The sequence below is a fragment of the Bos taurus genome, chromosome 8 (genome assembly GCF_002263795.3).
Source record: "Bos taurus isolate L1 Dominette 01449 registration number 42190680 breed Hereford chromosome 8, ARS-UCD2.0, whole genome shotgun sequence".
NCBI classification, from domain to species: Eukaryota; Metazoa; Chordata; class Mammalia; order Artiodactyla; family Bovidae; genus Bos; species Bos taurus.
The window spans coordinates 27,081,064-27,108,810 of NC_037335.1; the positions used below are offsets into that span (position 1 = coordinate 27,081,064).

Below are 27,747 nucleotides of genomic sequence, written 5' to 3' on the forward strand. Positions count from 1 at the left end.
CCTTCAGTAAAACTGTTTACAAAAAATCTCAACAGTGTTTTCATGAAAACTATAAATTATTCTTAAAGATATATTTAAGTGCTAAGTGCCAACATGGCCAAGACACTTTAAAGAATAGTAAGAAAGTAGATATATCAAATATAAAGACTTACTATGAAGCTATGCTAATTAAGATGATGTAAAACTGTCTAAGAATACAGAGAAAACAGTCTAGAAAGAAAGTCTAAATAAAATAAAATAAAATATTCAATGAAATTAAATAAAATATAGGATATACGAGAGGTAGCCCAAGACTACACAGGAAAAAGAGGGATCATCCAGTGGGTTGATCCACTGACTATTACTTGGGGAAAAATAAATAAATAAAATGTATCCTTACCTTAAACTATATATGAAACGCAATTCCAAATGATTTGTAAATATAAATGATATAAGCAAAGCTTTAAAACTTTTTGAAGAAAACAGAGATACAAATATTTCTGTATTTGCAGTAGGAAAGGATTTCTTAAATGAGCACTAATGATAAAATAATACTTTTCCTAAATTAAAATTAAGAAGTTCTGGTCACGTATGACATGTTAAAGAAAATGAAAAGACAAGGTACACACTAAGAGAAGATAGTTGCCACATATTTAACCTACGAGAGATTAATATCAAAAACATTTAAAGAATATTTAAAAATCAGTAAAAAAAAAAGCCAATAGAAGAATGGATAAAAGACAGAAACAGACACTTTGCAGAAGAGGGCACTCACTTGGCTAGTAATCACAAAAATATGCTTTATCAGTGATAAAGACATGATGCTAAAAATAATATTGTTTTATACTAATTCAGCAGCTGTCAACAAACTAAGTCTGACAATTCCAAGTGGTGAGGATGAAAATCAACCAAATACATTATTTGTATAAGTAAAATGAAAAACACTTTGAAAAATAAGTGACCAGCATTTTGTGAAAGTAACATATTCATACCCTAAACCTAGAATTTCTATCCTGAGATATTTATTTCACAAAAATGCTGCATGTGTATGCTAAGAATCACGTACAAAAATGTCAATTGTAGCATTATTCATAAGAGCAAAAAACTGGAAATAACCCTAATACTCATCTACAAATGAATGGCTAAGTAGTTATGATATAATCACGGAGTATTTTATAGCAGTAAAAAATAAATGAACAGTTATACTAAACATCATAGATGAATCTTAATACAGTGATAAGTGAAAATTGCCAAAACCCAGGAAACAGCATAATTTAATACATTTTTATAAATGGCAAAACAGCTATATTCTACTTCCTCATAAAATTTTATGGAATAAAACTTTATAAAAAATAATCAAAATGATAAACAGTTCAGTAGTTACCTCTGGTGAGAGAATCAGAGTACCAGTAAAGGGTGAAGGATGCAAGTAGATATAAGCTATCAGTAATTTCCTACCCTTGGATTAGTTGGTGGGACCAAGGGTAATTAAAAAAGTGACAAAATAAATATACATGTAACATAATATTGTGTCATGATATAAATTTTATGACTAATCCAGTTTTGTGCACTTGATGTCCAAAAAATACAATATAATACAATACAAATTTTAAAAATGCTTGTTAGCAAGACAAAATATGCTGGGTTGAAAAACTATTATTAAAGGATCACCAGTAAACTTTAAAGTTTCCAATTATATAATTGTGTTAATTTCATTTCTTTAAATTCTAAAATTAAAAGAAATGCTGAGTGTATTAAATAAAGTAACAGGAGTAAGATTTTTTAATAATACGTATTTAGAGCTGAAAGTTACCTTGAAAATTATCTGAAAGAGGTACCTCTTTTCTATATGACAAGCTCTGCGTTTGACATGCATTATCTCATTAATCCTCACAAAACTCTATGACAAAGCATTAATATCAATATTTTATCCGCAAAGAAACTTTGGCTAAAAGGGTTAAGAAATGAGTTCAGGTTCACAAAGCTCATAGGCAGAGCTACAATTTGATCCCGGTTTATTTGAATCCTAAACCTGCTTATTTATCTGTACATTTGTACTACCTCACTTAATTGAACAGGAAATAGGTAGAAAAGTCAACTGATCTGCCCAAAATCATATATCAAGGCACTGACAGACTTGAGACTAAATGGTATTAATTTGTTGGAGAGATCCTCTGGAGAAGGGAAAGGCTACCCAGTCCAGTATTCTGGCCTGGAGAATTCCATGGACTGTATAGTCTACAGGGTTGCAAAGAGTTGGACAAGACTGAGCGACTTTCACAGTACTCACTCACTCACCACACACCAGGAATTAAGGCAAGTACTTTTATGAGACTTCCAGATTTTCATTCCATTACCTCATTCAATAAAAAGTCTCAAAATGGGCATGACCTATTAATTTCCTTTTCATTATCATATATCAGCCAAATGTTTCAACCCAATAACTCTACCAGATACCCCCTGTATTTCTACACAAATCCACACCATATAAAATATTCATTTCTACAGAGTACAATAAAAGCACAATGCAAATCTGCCACATATATTCTAATACATGCAAATTTAACTTTTGTGTTTCAGTCAATTATAGTAAATACTTTAATATGATATTATACAGAGAAACATTTTTAGAAAATGCCTCTCACCTGTTCTGAGCGGTCTGAATCACATTCTCGAGGTAAAGGATAGAGTGTTTCTTGTGATTGCTGAAGCTTTTCTTTTAATTTAGCATTTTCTTGCTCTTTTTGAAATAGCTGATCCTGAAGAGTAACAACACTTTGTCGGAGCATAGCTTCACTTGATTTTGTGGTTTCAAAACAAATATGTAATTCATTGTAAAGCTGTTTTAAAAAATATATCCAAATTTATAAATGATCCATAAATACACCTATATATATATACAAACAACATATGTCTATATATGACATACTCCTTGCCCTCAGGTTATCTTAATAGTCTAAGAGGAAAAGCAATATATAAACAAATGGGAAACCAAATGATATAACCACATGCCAATATAAAACTTCAATTGATGTTAAAAAGACAGTATGTTTTACTAGCCAGTTGTAATATAGGCATATAAACATTTTCAGCTAGCTATATTAATCTTCATGAAAAAGAACGGAATTGAACTGAGCCATAATGATATTATAGAAACTGAATGAAAACAAAAAAGTCATTCTAAAGATAGAATAAATGCTAAAAAAAAAAATTATGTACAGTGGTAGGAAGAAACAGGAAACGTAAGTTATATTGGCCTAACTGGACTCAAAATATACATTTGAAAGAAAAAAAAATAAACTTTTATTGAGAGTTCATTAAAGTTGACTGATATATTCCCATTTAGTAAAACTAGCATCTACTGCTAAAGTAGAGGAGGAGCAACAGAAGGAATAGTAGGAGACAAAGCCAGCCAACGAGATTGTAGCTGGAATGCAAAGACTCTTGAATGCCAGATTAAGGAAGATGGATTTGTTTCTGTAGAAAAGAGGAAATCACTGAAGACCTTGATCAGAGTGATAAAAATAGAATCAGTGTTCCAAAGTGATGACAGATAATTTAAAAATTTTTAATTCAAGGCAACATGAATTAAACAAATTTATATTGAGGGTTTATCAAGACTGTGAGACAGTATAAGGTATATATGTGGTGGCATAGAGAGTCATACATGGTAAACAATGGTATTCCTCCAATACAAACGAACTTACTTGGTGATGAAAATCCTAACTTATGATTGTGATTTAATGATATATAATTCAATTTGTAGTAGCTGATTCTGATTTTTTCAAAATCTCTGTGTGTGTATATATATACATATTTGTTGATGACCCTGGGAATGTGACCCAAGAATTATATCTGCTTTATAATAAAAAAAATAGGGCTAATAGTGAGTCAGTGAGGTTTTAACAAAAGGAAAATCCCCAAAGACAGAATTTCAAAATTATGTTAATACAATAGGTTACATATTGTATTAACAATCTGTATTACAATTAATACAATTGTATTAATTATGTTAATACAATTAGGTTAATACAATAGGTTTCTAGGTTTGCTTATCCAGTTGAAGACAGGGAGAATCTTAGACTAGTTGACCCTGCTTCATGTGAAGAAACAACTACAGAAAAGTTGGCAGAATATTTTGTTTGTATGCAATAGTTTACTTTTTTAAGTTTAAAAGATTTGTGAAATCTTTTTTTAAATGCTTTTCTTCAGATACATACTTTGTCATAAAAATAAGACCCTCCAAATCACTCCTCTGATATACAATTAGTTCAATATACTTTTTATTTTCTGTAAAGATTATACCTCTATATTAATATAAATACTTTAACCCATTTCACATTAAAGTCAGTCTAAAATAATTTTTATAAAGAAAGCGTTGTCTTTATGATTTATAAAGTATTGCAGAATAAAAATTTGTGCTTTTTCTCTTCCAATTACCTTTATACCAGGGAATATGTCCAATGTCCTTTCCACAGCTGATACCATCGGATATTCTAGAAGGGAAGAGTAGGAACCTGACAGCTTTGTGGAATGATGGAGGGATCAGATTGGGCCCTACAGTGACCTACCTGTGCTGTGTTGCTGCTTCCATGATTGAGTTCAGGGTAGAAAAGAAAAAATCAAAATCTAAAGACAAGAACTAAGTTGACCAGAAAGAACTGAAGCTAGGATGAGTGCCCAATAGCATACAGAGTCACTTATTCAGTTAAAGATTATTTAACCCCTTTTCCTCTTATTTCTATGCTTTATCAATACTAACCAGTTTTTACCTAATCAGCACAACTTTTTGGAGGAAAATAACAGGACATAATATTACTTTAAAACATACAATTTTCAAATTATACCTCAGTAAAATTCTAATAAGAATCTACAGATTTCAAAAATTTAAGAACCTCAGGAACATCAGTTAGGACTGGCAACAGTTTCCATCCCATTGCCCAAGGTGCAGGTAAAATGATAGAGTGTCATCAGGAAGGAGGACCAATTTACTTGCCATCTGTAAACGTGGCGTACTCTTCTCTTGCGTGTTATGACTTAGGACCTTCCTTCACAGATGTAAGGCTCCTAGGCCTATTCCTTCACGGAAAAAAGCTCTATCTTCATGTCTCTTGTCTCTTCTCTCCTTTCTTGCTTCCACAAAATTGAAGACTAACAGTGCTCCTCTTGTGTTTGCTATTTGGCTCTCTCAGCCATTAAATTTACACAGTTGTACTTCCTATTCAGAAGCTGCCCTGGCTTGATCTCAAATGACTGGGTGGGTTACTCTAGACACAAAGGCATGCTCTACATTCTCTGAAAATATCCATCCTTCCAAGCAGCAGGTGAAAAAATAAATAAATAAATAAAACCTTTTAAGAACCTGAAACAGATTATTTAGACCAGCCTTACTCCAGGAATTGGGACAAACTATTATTCTCTAATTCTTGCTCAAAATACACATCTCCTACTTGCCCTTTTCTTGATGGCACTTCACTTGTTTAATAGCAAAAAGATGACTCAACTCTGGACTTTGAGTAAAGAGCCATTTTTAATTCTCGTCTCCAGTCCACCAGTAAACGTGGCCAGAAAAGCCTTCAAGGAGGCTGTCTATTTTTATTTCTAACGTGTTTTTGGTGACAAAGCCTCAGGATGACAGAATGTTTGTTTCTCTAGGAGATCCTACAAAAAGGCAGAGGTTTAGGATGTTTTGGTCCCGTTGTTAGACACCATCTTACTCTCAACCCATTAATAAGAGCAGAGTGAGTAAAAAAACTGTTCTCAAGTGATTAAATTAGCTAACACAAAAAATGCATTCATCTGCATAGGTTTTGGAATCCTGATAGGCATCCTTTTTCTCTATTAGCAATCACAATCATTTTCAGAAGTTTCCAGAGAGGCACTTTCCTCTAATAGTCCAAAAAGCTGGAATAGATCAGAATCTTTGGGAAGATTCTGGCCTATAAATATTTAATCATAGATTCCCATATGTACTTTAGAAGTATCAATCATTATAATACATAACAATTTACTACACTTACTGTTCTTCACATTCTTTTTTGTTGAAGAAATTAAAGTGAAAAAACATTAACAGGCTCACTAGAGGACATAAAGCAAGTTACCTCCAGAGATAGCACCCCACACACCAAGCCCTTTAATTTTCAGGGGCTTAGACTGAAGTACTCATCCTCTCATATTTTTATTAGTGTTGAGGAACAAGATGATATATTATTTACCTTAAAAATTTTGGAAATGTAAAAGCTTTGGGACCCAATGATCAAATTTCAAGAAGAATAGTTTCCACATAAGTATACTATTTGCTATTCTGACTGAGACAGTAAATTTTACAAGTGAAAACTATATCTGTTTATAGCACAAAATGAAAAGAGAAGACTGATTTAATATGCAGTTTAATCTAAAAGTGTATATAACCTAACTCTTTATTTTCCTAGACTGATATTAGCTCATTACTCATGTCATGTAATTATCATTAAATAGAATAAAAACTGATAAAATACATACTTAGTACCTCCAAACGTGTTAGATTATCAAGAAGATGAAAATGCTGATACAATTTTCATCTATATTTAAACCATACACACACACACACACACACACACACACACACACATATATATATATATATGACATGCAAAGGCAGGAAAACTATTAAAACTTATATAAATGGTTACAGCATGCTCAAAGGAAGAAAACATACTAGCTTATTTTTATTCCTCTTGATGGGTGTTCTCTTCTAGAGAAGCCCCCACATTACATGTTAGGTAAATCTATGTATGAGACTAATGATTTGTTATGGAGACCTCGTGAAAAACCTCTTTCCTGGGCTCAAAAATTTTTTCTTTGCTCTTCTAACTTTTGTCTCCCTTCCTCATTCCATTTATCCTATCACTGAAGGCAAGTGTTTTTCTCAGATAATAAAATAAATACTATGATATAAATCACCTTAATAAGTGAGAAAAAAGGAAGGGAAATGAGAGGGAAAAAAGACAGAAAGGAGAATTAAGAGAACAGAAGAAACAGCGAAGCTCCATTAGAAACAGAAATTTAAGAAAACATAACTCTTAGAGAAGTAAACTTAGGAGAAACTGGAGATAAACTATTAATGCAGTATTTTTTTGAATTCAACTCACCTGAGACTTACAGCTAGGTCCAATTAATTTATGTGAAAACACATTTACAAATCTTAATTTGTAAGTAAACAATTTCCTTTCATTGTTGTATGGACTACTTGATTACTCAAATTTATTGAAAAAATCTAGAAAACTACATGTGGAAAAGAAATAAAGACAAGTATTAAGTAAAATGTTCTAGGATTAGAATGTAAGTTTGATGTAAATGAACACTGGAAGTCTGAAAAGTAGCATACTGTTTATTGATGATAAATAAAATAATGTGATCATTCCCAAATTTATAAATCCTCAACTCCATAGCTGAAATATTTTAGGGGTGGGGGGACCAAGTCTAATAAAAAAAAATCTGCAGGTCAAAAAGTTTAAAGCTGCAATGCTGTAGCAAAATAGAGAAAATCAAACTTGTACACTCAGGAGAAACACTAACTAAAGAATACTGGTAAGGGCTCTTTTTACAGAGGATGGTAATAGGCTAGGCTCCCCTTTCATTAAAAAGAATGCAATGGAATTTTTTTGAATAACATTTAACTTAGATATCAAGACAAATTCTCCAACATTAAAAGATATTAATCACTGAAAGAATTTTGAGTAGAATGAATAATGCAAGCTTAAAAAATCTATTACAGACCCATTAAGGACAAAACCACATTATTCTATGTATAACTGAATATTTTATAGGCTTTATAATACAGTTTAATATTGTGAGTTCTGGACTCGAACTTAGCTAGATTTGAGTTCTGCTACTGGTAGCTGTTTGACTTTAGACAATACTCCAAGACTCAGTTACTAGATCTATTTTTTTAAAAAAGGATACCTATATTAATATACCACACAGGGTGGGTGTGGGGCTTAAAAAGTGAGGCAAAAGCCCTTTTCCCAGTGGCTGATACACAGTAAGCTCAATAAATGTTCACCATTATTAATATATTGTTGCTGGAGGTGACTTACGTTCATACCTCAGCTTAAATAATATATTTGCCTCCATGCTATTCATAAACAAAACACATTTCCATCACATCTCCCATTATTATAGATAATGATTCTTGGAAAGGACAATCATAATCCTGGGGGAAGGTATATGTGGTTTCAAAAGTACGTCAGATCAAAGTTCAGATTATAATATATATTCCAATAGGAGTATAGAAGCTCTACCTCTCCAAATTTAAAAACACTGACTCACTAGGAAATTTATGGCTTTGGCCATAGTTCACATAGAAGAGTTATAAGAAATCTGTCTCATTGATGTCTTATCTTCTCAGAATAAACATCATTGATATCACTTCATCAAGGACAGTCCTTTTCTATCCCTAAACTAATAACCTACCCCAGGTATGTTCCCATTCTTCCTACTACTATTAGAACATGTATCATTATTATACTTCCTATTTAATGTCTGTTATCAAACAGATTTAAGCTATGAGAGGTTAAGAATAAAGACAATAAACAGGTCATCTATGCAGATAACTGGGGAAAGAGATTTCAGGCAATGGAACCACATACAAAGACCTTGAAGGTGAAGAATACCTGGTATATTCAGGCGAAAAAACAAAGTTAAACGTGATCAAAGTGGAGAGTCTAAGAAGAGAAAGTAAAGAGGAGATCACAGAGATTAACGCAGAGCCAGATCATCTAGCATCTCACAGGGTGTATGTAGTAAGAACTCAGATTTTACTTTCAATCAGACAGGAAACCAATAGATAGAGTTTAAGAGAGGATTGACTTGATGTGACTAACCAAGTTTCAGCAAGGACATTCTGGCATCTATGTTGAGAATGAACTCAAAGTGTGTAAGGTCAGGAGCAAAGAAACAAAGTAGACAACTATTACAATCATTCAGGAAATAGAAGTTAGTGGTCATAGCAGGAATAGGGGGAAGTAGTAGGATTCCAGACAGGCTTTGAAGGCAGAACAGACAATAGCTTAGTTTTGAATATATCAAGTTTGAGATGCCTATTAGGCATCAAGTTAAAAGATGCTAAGCAGGCAATTAGATATACTCTTTCCTAGAGTTCATGGAAGAAATCCAGGGTAGCCAATCAAAACTAAGAGTCATCAGCATAGAGCAGTTTGATTTTGAAAGCCTAGGTGAGTGGATAAAATCACTTTGGGTATGAATTTAATTGCTTCTTGTTAGAAACAAAATCGGAGAAGGCAATGGCACCCCACTCCAGTACTCTTGCCTGGAAAATCCCATGGATGGAGGAGCCTGGTGGGCTGCAGTCCATGGGGTCGCAAAGAGTCGAACACGACTGAGCAACTTCACTTTCACTTTTCACTTTCATGCATTGGAGAAGGAAATGGCAACCCACTCCAGTGTTCTTGCCTGGAGAATCCCAGGGACGGGGGAGCCTGGTGGGCTGCCGTCTATGGGGTTGCACAGAGTCGGACACGACTGAAGCAACTTAGCAGCAGCAGAAAGAAACAGAAAAGGAACAGTTAGACATTGAAGGAACAAAATCACACAACTGTGATGTGTTGTCAGGCAGGAGAAAAAAAAAGTGTTTCAAAGGACAGAGTTATAAACTGTGACAATGTGGCTGATAAGTAAGGCAAGATGAAGACTGCCAGAAGACAACTGAATTCAGCAATGTGAGAGACACAAATGATTTTGAAAAGAGGAATTTTAGTGAAGTGAAAGTGGCAAAAACTTGATTGGAATAAGTTCAAAAGAGAATGGAAGAAGAGAATTTTGAAATAAGATAACTCTTTTAAGGAATACTGCTGGAAAAGGAGCAAAAGGAAGAGAGGGAAAGGGATATAGTAAGGTCAACAAAGCTTTTTGCTGTTGATTAATTGTTCTGTTCTTCCATGCAGATCAGAAACATAACAGCATGTGTATGTGTGTGTGTATATATAGTTATATATATAGTTATATATATATATATATATATATATATATAGTTATAAATGATCCAGTAGGGAAAAACAGACGCTGTCAAAGAGATGGGGAACACCTCTTTCTGTAGTCACGTATATAATAAAAACTTGAAGACGGAGACCTTGGTAATCATCAAGTTAAATGCTGGTAAATCCACACTGTACTTTACATGCACCTACTGGAGCATGGAGAGGACAAGGAGGAGAGCAAGCGCTATACATACCATCATGGAAATAGACCCAAAGCATATAATTTGAAAACAAGTTTAAGGACAGTAAAACAGCAAATTAATATTTAAAATATCAAGTAGTTTGATTGGTGCTATGTGTATAGGCACACAGATACACAGTATATAATACATGGAAAAGGTCTGGAATGACTATTTAGATGATTACCCCTGGGGAAGGAAACAAAATGAACTGAGTTGAATGGAAGAGAACTCAAATTGTTACACTAGCTTTATCAGTACTTCTATATCATTTCAACTTTTATAACAATATATTCATGTAAATTTTACATAATTTAAAAAGGTGATATAATTTTAAAATATTCTGTTCTTCCAGAGGAACTCTAGGATACACCCTCAAATATTAAGAACAATAAAGTCTGGGGCAAGGGCTTCAGGCAGAAGGGCAAAGAACTTTTTTTTTACACACCTTTGAATTTTTGTAAAATGTATCACAAGCATGTATTACTTTGGTAATAATCACTTTAAATAAAAGTGTTTAAGTATTCAGTTATGTGAAATGATACTGAATCTACTAAAGTTCTCAGGTAGGTTATTTTTAAAAAATGATTGCTTTCTGCAAAGGCTGCAAAGGAAAATCAACCAAAAATTAGAATTAAGACTTAAACAATCTATCTTAAATTTTAAGTTAAGCACGACTGAACAAGGAATCTTAGAACAAAAGATTGAAAAAGTAAATAGCAAAAGAAATACTGCCTTTTTCTTCCACCTTACCAAGTTCTTTCTTGCTGAGAGGAGAAACGCCAAAAGTATTTGCACATGAGAGAAAAGCATTATGAACTTTAACAACAAGCAACCCTAAAGACACATTTTAATACAAACTGCGATGAGTTGGGGGCTTTCTATAGAAAATTAAGGGAGAAATGTTTGTGCTAAATTCATACACAATGAAAAAGAGAAAAAATTGAAGTTAAGTAATAATGTCTCAGAGAAGGCAATGGCACCCCACTCCAGTACTCTTGCCTGGAAAATCCCATGGATGGAGGAGCCTGGTAGGCTGCAGTCCATGGGGTCGCTAAGAGTCGGGCACGACTGAGTGACTTCACTTTCACTTTTCACTTTCATGCATTGGAGAAGGAAATGGCAACCCACTCCAGTGTTCTTGCCTGGAGAACCCCAGGGACAGGGGAGCCTGGTGGGCTGCCATCTATGGGGTCGCACAGAGTTGGACATGACTGAAGCGACTTAGCAGGAGCAGCAGCAATAATGTCTAATTTTTCAAGTCAATTTAGCAATGGAGTCTGGTTTAGAAACCAAAACACAATGGGCAATCCCACCATATAAAATAAAAGCACGGAAATATTCTATTCAAAGCAAAGAGGATGGGCACTGCCCTAATGTGTGGTACCATTCACGTCCTGAAGGAAACTTGAAGGGAACACAGAATTTAGTCAAAAAATCTCTGTTTTGAAGCATCATTTGTTTTTTTTTCATTTGAAAATATGTGTTTAAGGTTTACTTAATAGTTTCATTTCATATTAATTACTGATACTGAATTTTCACAGTATCAGCATTTTCTGGAAAAAGAGTAAGATTAAATAGAAAAAACCCCAAGTAACATAGATTATACTGCTTAACCTCTCTAAGCCTTGGCTGCTTCAACTATTGAGAGGTAATAACATCAATCTCAGAGAGTTGATCTATGTAGAAACTAAGTCATTTCTATAAATATATATACTAAACAAAAACTTCAATAAAAGCATTTTTTAATTGCTAGCTATAATTATTGCTGCTGAATCAGTCAGCATACCTGTTCAGCTGGGTAAGACTTCTTGAGGGGCTCCTTAAACAACTATAAAGTAAAATGACTACTTAAACACACAAAACAAAGAGAGAAAAATCCTTGGCAAATATTGATCCTGAAAACCTCATCAGCATACCCATTTGTGTTTGTGCAGATTTGCCAATAAAATAATGCACAAATTCTATAATGAAAGACTGCTTTAGGTCATAAACTAGAATCATACTTGATGAATAAATTCCATTCCCCAAATCCTTCCTGGTCTGCAGGATGCAATCCTAGTATGTTTCACAGTAGATATCAAAACTCCAATTTATAAAAACAATATTCTACAGAATAAATTTGCATATATATCTTAAATGTTTCAGCTTTAACAGCTATAAAGAAAACTCACATCCTTTTAAATATTACCAAATTGAACCATATTTCATTTTTAATTTTGAAGAAGCAAATAAAAGGGAGTAATAAAGAAATGTTGAAATGTGCAAAAATTTGAATTCTATATATTTTTATAAGTTCATGCATATAAATTTACATTTTTACGACAGAATAAAAGCATACTTTTTGATACGATATACTTTCAGCTGTGTGAACATCTTCCTGGTTCCTCAGTACTTTCTGTGTGTCCATATTCAGAACCTGAAGCTGCTGGATCAGCTCGGCTTGCTGTGCTGTATGTGCACTGTTCTGTTTGTAAAGATTCTGTAGCTCCTGCAACTCCTTCCTGTGCAAAGCAAGCAATACATAGAGAGAAGCATGAATAAAGATCATCTCAGTTAAATAATTGTGTTCATCTAAAGTTACAGATCGGCCTCCAATTTTACTGCAGGCAAACATGTTAATAAGAGAAATAACATATAAACTATTTAATATTTTTCACATATACCTAGCAAGTATTGATAGAGGCACTATGACTTTCAAAGCCAAACACTTATCAGTTTTCTTTTATAGCTTGATCATAATAAAGTCCTCAATATACAGACATAGTACCACCTTCTTACTGAAATTAAGTTACACTTCAGCTCTAAGAATTGATACACACTGATGCCAAAAATCTGATAGGATAACTCAATGTTCATTTTATATTATACAGAATCTAAATGTAGTAAGAACAATCCCAAAGGTAAATTTAGTTTTCAAACAAAAATTTCTTAAAGCACAACTAGTTCGCAACTTCAGAGGCCTGAGCTGGGATTCCTGTGACTCCTCTGATTGAGCCTGAAGGAAATGATGAGACAAAAACGTCAGAAGGAAGGGGAGCAATACAAGGTGTAATCAGTTCTTCCACCCCACCCAGGGTGGTAAGTAGAAGGACAAATGAACTGGAGGGATAGTATTCAAGGCATAAGGGTCCAAGAAAACCATACCTCTGGATACAGGGTTCCAGATTTCCGTGGTGGTGAATCCACCACATATAAAACTGGAACATGTTTTCTAAAATAAACTTGCAGAGAAAAATATTTACATTTATATTTCATATAAATATATAAATATAAAATATATATAAATATATATCACAGTGCATATTTTGAAGACTATTTTTAATGGAAACTTTTCTTTACTTATAACCCCAAACTGGTGATTCGTTCATGTAAGACAAATCTTAAAAGAAAGAAGAAACATAAAAGATATGCAGACACTTGTTCAATATGGACGACTATTAATATGGGAGAAATGAGCTGTGTTTTTTTTTAATCTATTTTATTTATTTATTTTGCTGTGCTATAGGCTTGTAGAATTTAGTTCCCCGACCAGGGAATGAACCCAGGTCACAGCTTAAAAGGCTGAGTCCTAACCACAGGACTGCCAGGGAATTTCAGAGCTCTGCTTTTTCAGAGGTTTAGAATATTAATGCTCTCCAGATACAACAGCAACCCCTAAACCCACACAGATACATGTAGATAAACCATCTGCCTTAGTCCTTTTGATATTAACAGAACAACACAGACTGGGTAGTTTGCAAATATCAGAAAGTTATTTCTCATAATTGGGCAGGCTGGAAGTCAGACATGAGACTGCCAGCATAACCAACTGAGGGCTCTCTTCTAGGTTATAGACTTGTTATATCCTCGCATCTAGTGGTGGAAGGCAAAGGAGGCTCTGGGAGGTCTTTTTCAAAAGAGCACTATTCTTTTGTGAGGGTTCCACACTCATTACCAAAGCACCTCCCTGAAGATCCACCTCCTAATGGCATCATATCAGGCATTAGAACTTCAACATATGAATATTGGGTAGACATAAACATTCAGACTACAGCACTTTTCTGTACTATTCAAGAAACTGAAATCTGCAGAAAATAGTAATCATAAAATGGTGGAAGGGAAAGAAGAGAATCAATAACGGCACAATACCTTGAGAAAATATAAAACGAGAGAGGGAGGGAAAAGACCCTTAGATTATTCTTCTCTCACTAACTCTGCCATTGAATTGAATCCCTCAAGTAAGGAGCGAGTACTTAACCTTCAGTCTGTATTCTAGGATACATGGGATAAGACAGTTGTTGAATGGATGAAATGAAAATGATAACATAAAGAAGGACTGTTAAGAAAGAACAATATCAAATAGCAGTAAAATATATAAGGAGAGAAGTTATTTGGAAACCTAAAACTATGTAAAATAAAATTAATTGGTAGGTTCAAACTTGAGAAGTTCCTCCAGACATGGACTAAAAAAAATAAAGATATGGGTTGAGCTGAGAGCATGCTGAGAACTAATGACATTTCTTTCTATCTCAGGAAGAATGTTGATTAAAAATATTGTGTTGCTGATTTACAGTGATGCTAAGGGACTGAATGAGCCACAGGATAAATTATGAAAAAATGTTCCCGTAGACATCAAATTTGATAGCAAAGACTGACAAAGGGTTTCAGACAGCTTCAAAAGATTATTTTGCAGTTAAAAACCCTCACTGTTACGCAAAAAAAAATTTGCTTCTTCATATTACATGTGCCTTTCTTCTATCCTAGGCCTTCCCAGGTGGTGCCAGTGGTAAAGAATCTGCCTGCCAATGGAGGAGATGCAAGAGACACGGGTTTGATTCCTGAGTTGGGAAGATCCCCTGGAGAAGGAAATGGCAACCCACTCCAGTATTCTAGCCTGGAAAATTCCAGGGACAGAAGAGCCTGACAGGCTACAGTCCATGGAATTGCAAAGAGGCAGACATGACAGAGTACACACATGCAGAATTTCTCCTCTTCTAAAACCCAAACAGGAACTGGTAGACATCATTAGTAATAGGCCACTCTAATGGCAGAGGGCAAAAAACAAAGGCAATTCAAGCAATGACTCTTTTAAAACCCTTGCCAGGATATGACATGTGTCACATTCACTCTCATTCCACAGGCTAAAGTAAGTCACATGGCTAAATCTGATGTTAATGGGGGAGAAGGCATACTTGAGCAACAGAGAAGGTTTTGGTAAAAATGGACCTTTAAGGTGAATCAACTCCGAGTACAGGAATAAACACAGATGAGTAGGAAAGTTAACTGATGAGCACTGAAGCAGTATAAAAACCTAAACCTAAGTATCTTTAGGCACAGAGATGAATGTTATAAATCTTGAGACACAAAATTAGGAGTTAAGATGGTTGAATGTATGTATTAAGTATACACAGCATCATGTCAAAACCAACTAAAAATGAAATGTAGTTTAAAAAAAAAAATCACCTTCCAAAGTTTTTTCATGCCATTTCTTTCTTAACTTTAGAAAGTTGGTTAGTGGGTCTTATAGAGAAGAAAAAATTATCTGAGATTTAATAATTCCCTCAATTTAACATCAGTGTCTTATTTACCATTCTATTATAAAAACTAAATTTATTACCTATAAATAAAAATGCTCAATTATAGTCCCTTTTATCTAAAAACCCATTTGCCTACTCTTCAATCTATAAATATGTTTTGAAAAAAACAAAGAATTATTCTAATAAAATTTTACTGGGTATTATTTCTCCAGGATTGTATTTCAGCGTGATTTTCCCTCTGTTTTCTTTGTATTTTTCTATATTAACATGTACCGTTATATTAAAACAATTATGTACTTTGTTATCATATAAATACAAACAAAAAAAAAGTAGCTGTGATAGCATTAATTTCAGAGAAGTTGGAACTCAAGGCAAAAATAATCATACAGAAAAAAAGTACAAAGTATAATTCACAATAAAAACAAAAGAACTTTGTTGGACACTTTACCCACCAAATCATAGCACATAAAAGAAAAGAGCACAACAAAAACTAATAAGCAATAAAAGGAAAATCAGTTGTAAACTATATGGGAAAGATTCCATTTAAAATAATAACAAAAACCATGTAATAACTATGAGTAAATTTAAGAAGAAATGTCAAAACTCACACGAGGAACAAAACATCTCATAAGGACACAAAGGTATTGAAACAAATGGTATGGTGTCCCATACTCTGGACAGAAAAACTGACATTATAAAGATTCAATTCTCCTTCAGTTTGCTTTTCAATTTGATGCCCTAATAAAATAACAAACACAAAATAAGCCAGTTAAACTAAAGTTTACATGGAAAAATTAATAAGCAATAAATGCCCAGGAAACCTGTGAAAGAGCAGAAATGGAGAATGCGTCACATATTCTCTTATCCAATTTTCATCATCTCTACAATATTACTTACTCTCTAGTACTCTTAGCCTACTCTCTGGCCTGAAAAGCCAATCTCTACAGACTACATTACATTGGCTCCCAGTCTTCTGTGTTTTAATTTGAGTAGGTGAAAGTGCTGGCCAACGATTAGAGAGTAAAGGAAAAAGAGGTCATGGTATTTCTTTTCCTAGCTCCCTCTCCACTAAGCCACTGTTGGCAGTATCTCTGTTCCTCTATCTAAGAATACTTCTATGAGACAGCCCTCCTCCCAGGGCTAGACTTGTCACAGAGATCTGGTAAAATCTTCTCTCACAGTGGGAGAAGGAAAAGGTGGGACGAGTTGAGAGAACCACAAGGAAACGTATACATCATCATATATAAAATAGATACCCAATGGGAGTTTGATGTATGATTCAGGGAACCCAAAGCTGGTGCTCTGTGACAACTTGGAGAGATAGGGTGGAAAGGGAAGTGGGGAGGGGGCTCAGGAGAGAAGGTACACATGTATTCCTATGGCCAATTCATGTTGATGTATGGCAAAAAGCATCACAATACTGTAATTATCCTCCAATTAAATTAGGGGGAAAAAAGCTTCTCTTCTTGGCCCTTCTGGCCTAGTTGGTAGTAATAGTTGATGATAAGAACTCTGACAATAGGGAATGCACTTAGAAAGGCAACCTAAAACAGTATAATGTCTGTGAAATATACACATGAACATGAAATATACACATCAACATGAAAAATTATGAGAAATAAAAGCAATTAATAAACTAATGGGAAAAAATATTAATAGAGTTATACCATTTGAATGTCTGAACTACAGAACAGAGATTAGACTGTTTAAGAGATTTCCAAGATAAGCATGCAAGATAAATAGTATATACTGCAAAAAAGAAAATTTCAAGTAAATACATGAATCAATGTAAAATTTAAACAAAATAAAAAGAACAGTTTTGAAAAGTACTGAGAAACTTACAAACTAAGAGCATCAAGCAAAGACTAAGAGCTGTTTTATTGGGAGGAAGATAGGAATAAATAATTTTCAGATTTCTTCTAAAATTAAGATTCTATTACTATTTAGAATTACCTTTTTGACTTCATCAATTATTGACTTAAAAAAATTATACCATGAGTGGATAAAGTCAATCATCTGTCATCTGTGGAGATATACTTTTGCACATCCCTATAATACGATCTTTAAAATGAGAAACTATGGTTTTTTTTATCATATATAGACATATGTGCATCTATAAATGTATATATAATATATATTAATCTATTAACCAAGCAAACTCCTGCCCATATATATATATATATATATATATATATATATGTAAAACAATACACTAAATATATACAAGTAAATACTAAGTCAGTTAGTCAGTTCAGTCACTCAGTCATGTCTGACTCTTTGCGACCCCATGAATTGCAGCACACCAGGCCTCCCTGTCCATCACCAACTCACAGAGTTCACCCAAACTAATGTCCATCGAGTCGGTGATGCCATCCAGCCATCTCATCCTCTGTCATCCCCTTCTCCTCCTGCCTTCAATCTTTCCCAACATCAGGGTCTTTCAAATGAGTCAGCGCTTCGCATCAGGTGGCCAAAATATTGGAGTTTGAACTTCAACATCAGTCCTTCCAAAGAACACCCAGGACTGATCTCCTTTAGGATGGACTGGTTGGATCTCCTTGCAGTCCAAGGGACTCTCAAGAGTCTTCTCCAACACCACAGTTCAAAAGCATCAATTCTTCGGCGCTCAGCTTTCTTCACAGTCCAACTCTCACATCCATACGTGACTACTGGAAAAACCATAGCCTTGACTAGATGGACCTTTGTTGGCAAAGTAATGTCTCTGCTTGTAAATATCTGTGTATACTATAATTATATATGAAGTTAATAATACTTTTTAAAATTTATTTATTTTGCTGCTGCTGCTAAGTCGCTTCAGTTGTGTCCGACTCTGTGCGACCCATAGACGGCAGCCCACCAGGCTTCCCATCTCTGGGATTCTCCAGGCAAGAACACTGGAGTGTGTTGCCATTTCCTTCTCCAATGCATGAAACTGAAAAGTGAAAGTGAAGTCGCTCAGTCGTGTCTGACTCTAGCGACCCCATGGACTACAGCCGACCAGGCTCCTCCGTCCATGGATTTCTAGGCAAAAGTACTGGAGTGGGGTGCCATTGCCTTCTCCATTATTTATTTTAATGGAGGCTAATTATTTTATAATATTGTGGTGGTTTTTGCCACACACAGACATGAATCAGCCATGGGTTTACATGTGTTCCCCTTCCTGAACCCTCTCCCACCTCCCTCCCCATCCACTCCCTCTGGGTCATCCTAGTGCATCAGCCCTGAGCACCCTTTCTCATGCATCGAACCTGGACTGGCAATCTGTTTCACATATGGTAATATACATATTCAATGTTATTCTTTCAGATCATTCCACTCTCGCCTTCTCCCACAGAGTCCAAAAGACTCTTCTATATATCTGTGTCTCCTTTGCTGTCTCGCATATAGGGTTATCGTTACCATCTTTCTAAATTCCATATATATGAAATCATACATTATACAATATACATTATACAATTAATGTATATACATTAATTATTGTATGTATAATAATTAATGTATGTACAATATAAATTATACAATATACATTAGTATATTGTATTGGTGTTTTTCTTTCTGGCTTACTTCACTCTGTATGATAGGCTCCAGTCTCATCCACCTCCTTAGAACTGATTCAAATGTGTTCTTTTTAATGGCTGAGTAATACTCCATTGTGTATATGTACCACAGCTTTCCTATCCATTCATCTGCCGATGGACATCTAGGTTGCTTCCATGCCCTGGCTATTATAAACAGTGCTGCGATGAACACTGGGGTACATGTGTCTCTTTCAATTCTGGTTTCCTCGGTGTGTATGCCCAGCAGTGGGATTGCTGGGTCATATGGCAGCTCTATTTCCAGTTTTTTAGGAATCTCCACACTGTTCTCCATAGTAGCTGTACTAGTTTGCATTCCCACCAACAGTGTGAGAGGGTTCCTTTTTCTCCACACCCTCTCCAGCATTTATTGCTTGTAGACTTTTTGATAGCGGCCATTCTGACTGGTGTGAGATGGAACCTCACTGTGGTTTTGATTTGCATTTCTCTGATAATGAGTGATGTTGAGCATCTTTTCATGTGTTTGTTAGCCATCTGTATGTCTTCTTTGGAGAAATGTCTGTTTAGTTCTTTGGCCCATTTTTTGATTGGGTTGTTTATTTTTCTGGAATTGAGCTGCAGGAGTTGCTTGTATATTTTTGAGATTAATCCTTTGTCAGTTCCTTCATTTGCTATTATTTTCTCCCATTCTGAAGGCTGTCTTTTCACTTGCTTATAGTTTCCTTCGTTGTGCAGAAGCTTTTAAGTTTAATTAGGTCCCATTTGTTTAGTATTGCTTTTATTTCCATTACTCTGGGAAGTGGGTCATAGAGCATCCTGCTGTGATTTATGTCGGAGAGTGTTTTGCCTATGTTTTCCTCTAGGAGTTTTATAATTTCTGGTCTTATGTTTAGATCTTTAACCCATTTTGAGTTTATTTTTGTGTATGGTGTTAGAAAGTGTTCTAGTTTCATTCTTTTACAAGTGGCTGACCAGTTTTCCCAGCACCACTTGTTAAAGAGATTGTCTTTTCTCCATTGTATATTCTTTCTCCTTTGTCAAAGATAAGGTTTCCATCAGTTCAGTTCAGTTCAGTTCAGTCACTCAGTCGTGTCTGACTCTTCACGACCCCATGAATTGCAGCACGCCAGGCCTCCCTGTCCATCACCAACTCCCAGAGTTCACTCAAACTCACATCCATCGAGTCGGTGATGCCATCCAGCCATCTCATCCTCTGTTGTCCCCTTTTCATCCTGCCCCCAATCCCTCCCAGCATCAGAGTCTTCCATAGGTGCATGGATTTATCTCTGGGCTTTCTATTTTGTTTCATTGATCTATATTTCTATCTTTGTGCCAGTACCACACTGTCTTTATGACTGTGGCTTTGTAGTATAGCCTGAAGTCAGGCAGGTTGTTTCCTCCAGTTCCATTCTTCTTTCTCAAGATTGCTTTGGCTATTTGAGGTTTTTTGTACTTCCATACAAATTGTGAAATTATTTGTTCTAGTTCTGTGAAAAATACCGTTGGTAGCTTGATAGGGATTGCACTGAATCTACAGATCGCTGTCGGTAGTATACTTATTTTTACTATATTGATTCTTCCAATCCATGAACATGGTATATTTCTCCATCTATTTGTGTCCTCTTTGATTTCTTTCATAGTTTTCTATGTTTCATAGTTTTCTATATATAGGTCTTTTTTTTCTTTAGGTAGATATATTCCTAAGTATTTTATTCTTTTCACTGCAATGGTGAATGGGACTGTTTCCTTAATTTCTCTTTCTGTTTTCTCATTGTAAGTGTATAGGAATGCAAGGGATTTCTGTGTGTTGATTTTATATCCTGCAACTTTACTATACTCATTGATTAGCTCTAGTAATTTTCTGGTGGAGTCTTTAGGGTTTTCTATGTAGAGGATCATGTCATCTGCAAACAGTGAGAGTTTTACTTCTTCTTTTCCAATCTGGATTCCTTTTAATTTTTTTTTTTTTCTGCTCTGCTGTGGCCAAAACTTCCAAAACTATGTTGAATAGTAGTGGTCAAAGTGGGCACCCTTGTCTTATTCCTGACTTTAGGGGAAATGCTTTCAATTTTTCACCATTGAGGATAATGTTTGCTGTGGGTTTGTCATATATAGCTTTTATTATGTTGAGGTATGTTCCTTCTATTCCTGCTTTCTGGAGAGTTTTTATCATAAATGGATGTTGAATTTTGTCAAAAGCTTTCTCTGCATCTATTGAGATAATCATATGGTTTTTATCTTTCAATTTGTGAATGTGGTGTATTACATTGATTGATTTGTGGATATTAAAGAATCCTTGCATTCCTGGGATAAAGCCCACTTGGTCATGATGTATGATCTTTGTAATATGTTGTTGTATTCTGTTTGCTGGAATTTTGTTAAGAATTTTTGCATCTATGTTCATCAGTGATATTGGCCTGTAGCTTTCTTTTTGGGGGGCATCTTTGTCAGGTTTTGGTATGAGGGTGATGGTGGCCTCATAGAATGAGTTTGGAAGTTTACCTTCCTCTGCAATTTTCTGGAAGAGTTTGAGTAACATAGGTGTTAGCTCTACTCTTAATTTTTGGTAGAATTCAGCTGTGAAGCCGTCTAGTCCTCGGCTTTTGTTTGCTGGAAGATTTTTGATTACAGTTTCAATTTCCGTGCTTGTGATGGGTCTGTTAAGATTTCTACTTCTTCCTGGTTCAGTTTTGGAAAGTTACACTTTTCTAAGAATTTGTCCATTTATATATGTCATATATATATATATGACATATATATATGGACATTTATATATGACATATATAAACATAATACATATATTATGTATATAAATATATTACATATTTTACATGTAGCACCAGAAACTGAAATTGTGCTTATACAAGTATGTGATAAACATTGTGATTTAAATAGCTTAAAATTTAAAATGTACACATGCATATACATGTGTATACATGTATGACATTTATGTATATGTATATGTGTATATACTTTTATGATTTTTTCTAACACTATTTTCTGATGCAGGTCATTATAAAATAAATTAATAGGTAGTTTAAAATCTTTCAAAACATTTAAAAACACAAGTTTTTCAAGTACTTCCACTTTATAAGCAGTACTATAAAATTAAATATTTTGATATAGAAAAAGTATTTCACAAACTAAAACTATTTAGCATATGTGCTTCTCTGGTGGCTCAGATGGTAAAGAATCTGCCTGCAGTATGGGAGACCTAGGTTTGATTCCTTGGTGGAGAAGATCCTCTGGAGGAGGGCATGGCAACCTGCTCCAGTATTCTTGCCTGGAGAATCCCGAAGGACAGAGGAGCCTGGAAGGCTACAGTCCATGGGGCTGCAAAGAGTTGGACATGACTGAGCAACTAAGCACAACACAAAATAAGAAGTCAAAACTGGATTACTCATTTATTACTCACTGTAATAATAATGAATATTATATAATGCAAGGGTAAAAATTTTATAAGGAAACTATGAATGAATGAATACATCTGAAACAGGGATACTCTTTGTGCATGCTTTTTCCAACCCTGTGGAACCTCCAACTGTCCCACTTAATTCCAGATAGTTCCAATACACAAACGTAGGTCTCACAGAAGACAAACACTGTTGTCATTCTGGAGTGTTAACAATAAATATAAAAATGCTGGCATTCTGCATAACTAAGGACATTTCTACAACATTAAATTAAGGAGTCAGAGTACTTGCCTGACCAAGGTAATATCCATATCCTTCTGCATAAGTTCTGTCTGTTTATTATTCAGCTCTAATGATAGTGCATTATATTTGCTCTGTGATACTTCAATTTCTTGCCTTGCTTCAATTAAATTGTCTTCAAAGGCCTAAAAATAGAGCATTCATATCACAATCAAATATAATAAATATTAAATAAATAAAAGTCTGTCATATTTAACTCAAAAAAATACACAAAATAAGTGAAAAATTAATAGTGTTTTCAATTTTACTTTTTTTTTCATTTAATTAAAAGAATGTTAGTACAATCAAAGAAACTTTATATCAGTCACAGGTCATTTTTTTCAGAAACTGTAAAAATAACATGGTCTCCTGGTGTGAAAGTTAAGAATCTAAAGCAAATAAAATTGAAAATCTATGTAGAAATTTACTTATTAAAATTTCAATAAAGGAAGGACTGTACAACAAAAAGGTTGCTAATTACATGAACAAAAAAAGAACTCATTAACTTAAATATTGGAGAAGGCAATGGCACCCCACTCCAGTACTCTTTCCTGGAAAATCCCATGGACGGAGGAGCCTGGTAGGCTCCAGTCCACGGGGTTGCTAAGAGTTGGGCACGACTGAGCGACTTCACTTTCACTTTTCACTTTCATGCATTGGAGAAGGAAATGGCAACCCACGCCAGTGTTCTTGCCTAGAGAATCCCAGGGACAGAGGAGCCTGGTGGGCTGCCGTCTATGGGGTCACACAGAGTCGGACTTAAATATTACTCAATAGCCGATATTTTATTATTGCCTTAATTTTAAATGCAGATACATAAACACACTCAGAGAAGAAAAAAATGGTGCAGCAAAAAATAATAATAATAAGTTTATAATGTTTCAGATTCAAATCATGCTGAGTTCACTTACTGTGGTGAAAGTTCACCTAAAGTTCTTCAAACCTTGCCTTTCCTCATGATAATTTTGTAAACTGTGTTTTCACTTTGAAACAATTTTAAAATTGATGTTACTTTTTTTCAAAAATATAAAATCTAAATTATTTTCATAAAGTATTAAATAAATATTTTATCTAAAACTAGAAAGTGAAAAAGTGAACATCGCTCAGTCGTGTCTGACTCTTTGCAAACCAATGGACTATACAGTCCATGGAATTCTCCAGGCCAGAATACTGGAGTGGGTAGCCTTGCCCTTCTCCAGGGGATCTTCCCAATTCAGGGATCAAACCAGATCTTTCACATTGCAGGCAGATTCTTTACCAGCTGAGCCACAAGGGAAGCCCAAGAATACTGGAGTGGGTGGCCTATCCCTTCTCCAGTGATCTTCTGGACCCAGGAATTGAACCAGGGTCTCCTGTGTTGCAGGTGGATACTTTACCAACTGAGCTATCAAAAATACATCATACATTCATTATTTCCAATCCAAAACTGAGCAACAAATTTTAGGTCAAGCACTAAAATCTATTATACTCTAGAAATGCTCTCATACTCCATATATTCACTGTGTAGTAACTTGAATGAATTTTTGAAGAGAAAAATACTGGGTTTTAGCCAAGATAACACTGCAAGTACATGCGTATTTCATTTTATCATGTTTCCTTTTACTTGCACTTCACTGATACTGCATTTTTTTTTTACAAATTGAAGGACTGTGGCAATTTTTTGTCAAGTCTATCAATGTAATTTTTCCAACATTTGCTCACTTCATATCTCTGTTACACTTTGGTAATTCAACTCTTTCATTATTATTATATTTGGTACGGTGATCTGTGATGAATATTTGATGTTACTACAACTTACTTCTTCCCTCTTGGCTCAGACAGTAAAGAATCCACCTGTGGATTACAGGAACACCTGGGTTCAGTCCCTGGGTTGAGAAGATCCCCTGGAGGAGGGCATGGCAACTCACTCCAATATTCTTGCCTGGAGAATCCCATGAACAGAGGAGTCTGGTGGGCTACAATCCATGGGATCGCAAAGAGTCAGTCATAACTAAGAGACTAAGCACAGCACTACAACTTACTAAAGGCTCAGATGATGGTTAGACTTCTTTAGGAATAAAGTGTTTTAAAATAAGGTTTGTAAATTGTTGCTTTAGACATAATGCTTGCACACTTAACAGACTACAGTATAGCATAAATATAACATTTATATGCATTGGGAAACCAAAAAATTTGTGTAACTTACTTCACTGCAATATTCACTTTATTGTGGCAGTCTGGAACCAAACCCAAAACATCTCTGAGGTATACCTGTACTTCTTAAATTCCCATTTATTAGAAAAGAGTAATTGTATATATATATATATATTATACATATATACATACATACATACATATAATATATATGTAATATATGTATAATATATATACATACATATAATATATGTAATATATGTGTCTAATATACATACATACATATAATATATATGTATAATATATATAATTACATATTATACATATATATTACATATATATATATATATACACAATTACTCTTTTCTAATAAATGGGAATTTAAGAAGTACAGGTATATATATATATATATATATATATATATCAGTAGGTTTGTGGATGGATGGAAGAAAGAGATAGAGAGACAGAAGGAAAGACAGGAGGAAAGGGAGGCAAGAGAAGGGATGAAGTGGCTAATCCTTTTTGTCCAGTTCACACCCCCCCCACACACACACAACTTTCTCCAGTAAAGCACTACTCTGTTCTCTGAATTTATGGATTTGTTTCTGTTTATTTATTTTATTTTTGTCTTTTTATATTCTACAAATCAGTGAAATCATACGGTGTTTTTCTTTCTCCATTAGACTGCCTTACTTACATAATAACTTCAAGGTTCATCCGTATTGTCACAAATGGTAAGATTTCATGTTTTTGACAGCTGAGTAGTATTCTACTGTGTGTGTGTGTACATATGCACATATGTATACCATATCTTCTTTATCCATTCATTGGCTGATACAGACTCAGGTTGTTTTCATATCTTAGCTATTATAAACAGTGCCACAATGAACATAGTGGTACATATCTTTTTTAATTAGTGCCTTTGTGTTCTTTAAACAAATACCCAGAAGCAGGATAGCTGAATCATATGGCAGTTCTATTCTTAACTTTTTGAAATCTCCATACTGTTTTCCACAGTGGCTGCCAATTTACATTCCCAACAAGAAATATAAGACTTCCCTTTTCTCAACATCCTTAACAGTACTTATTATTTCTTTTATTTTGAAAAAGAGCTATTCTACAAGGAGTGAGGTGATACCTCACTGTAGTTTTGATTTGCATTTCTGTAATAATTAGTGATGTTGATCAACTTTTCATATGCCTGTTGTCCATATATACGTCTTCCTGGAGAAAATGTTTATTCGGGTAGTTTGTCCATTTTTAACTGGGTTGTTTATATCTTGTTGAGTTGTATGAGTTCTGTATATTTTTAGATTTTACCCTTTATCAAATATATCATTTGCAGATATCTTTTACATTCAGTAGATTGTCTTTCATTTGTAGATGGTATCATTTGCTATGCAAAAGCTTTTTAGGATGATGTAGTTAAGTTGCTCAGTCGTATCCAACTCTTTGCAACCCCATGAACTGCAGCATGCCAGGCCCCCCTGTCCATCACCAACTCCCAGAGTTTACCCAAACTCATGTCCATTGAGTCGATGATGCCATCTAATCATCTCATCCTCTGTCATCCCCTTCTCCTCCTGCCTTCAATCTTTCCCAACATCAGGGTCTTTCAAATGAGTCAGTGCTTCGCATCAGGTGGCCAAAATATTGGAGTTTGAACTTCAACATCAGTCCTTCCAATGAACACCCAGGACTGACCTCCTTTAGGATGGACTGGTTGGATCTCCTTGCAGTCCAAGGGACTCTCAAGAGTCTTCTCCAACACCACTGTTCAAAAGCATCAATTTTTCTGCGCTCAGCTTTCTTTATAATCCAACTCTCACACCCATACATGACTACTGGAAAAACCATAGCCTTGACCAGATGGACCTTCAGTACAATTTATTTTTGCTTTTACTTCCCTTACCTGAAAAGACATATCCAGAATGACATTGCTAAGACTAGTGTCAAAGAGCATACCACCCACGTTATCCTCGAAGTTTTATGATTTATGACTTACATTTAAAATTTTAATCCACTTTTCTTTTGTGTGTGTATGGTATGAGACAGTGGTCTAGTTTCACTTTTTTTTTCCCCCAGGTGGCTGTCCAGGCTTCCCAACATCATTTATTGAAAAGGCTATCCTTTTTCCATTGTATTTTCATTGTTCCTTTGTTGTCTACTAATTGCCTGTATAAGTGTGTGTTTATTTCTGGGTTCTAAATTCTATTCCACCGATGTATGTGTCTGTTTCTCTGAAAATACCATCCTGTTTTGATTACTATGGCTTTGTAGTCTAGGTGAAATCATGGACTGTGATACCAATAGCTTTGTTCTTTTTTCTCAGGATTGCTTTAGCTATTCAAGGTCTTTAGTGGTTCCATTATAAATTTAAGAAATTTTTGTTGTTTGTGTCAAAAATGTCCTTGTGATTTTGAAATGGATTGAATTGAACTTATATATTTTTAGGTCATATGGATATTTTAACAATGTTAATCATTCCAACTCATAGGCAGAGAATATTTTTTAATTTATGTATTTTTTCCAATTTCTTAACAATGTTCAGGTCTTTTATACCTTTGGTTTAATTTATTCCTAAGTATTTCATTCTTTTGTTTTGATTATAAATAAAACTGGTTTTCTTAATTTCTCTTTCTACTAGATCTTTGTTCACATATATAAATGCA

At 34.6% G+C, this 27,747-nt stretch overlaps 1 protein-coding gene across 5 annotated transcripts in view; it reads right to left on the minus strand.

Moving 5' to 3' along the window:
- The window catches only part of CNTLN (centlein), a 352,812-nt gene that overhangs the window by 187,402 nt on the left and 137,663 nt on the right, over nt 1–27,747 (minus strand). For 3 of the 5 annotated variants that reach the window (XM_059889137.1, XM_024995808.2, XM_059889136.1), the window contains 3 exons: nt 22,955–23,088; nt 12,537–12,699; nt 2,625–2,819 (listed from right to left, as the gene is read on the minus strand). In XM_059889137.1, coding sequence (XP_059745120.1) covers nt 2,625–2,819; nt 12,537–12,699; nt 22,955–23,088 — 492 coding nt within the window. Of the gene's footprint in view, nt 1–2,624; nt 2,820–12,536; nt 12,700–22,950; nt 23,089–27,747 lie in introns of all 5 variants that reach the window. The other 2 variants (NM_001192721.2, XM_024995809.2) reach the window with 2 other exon arrangements.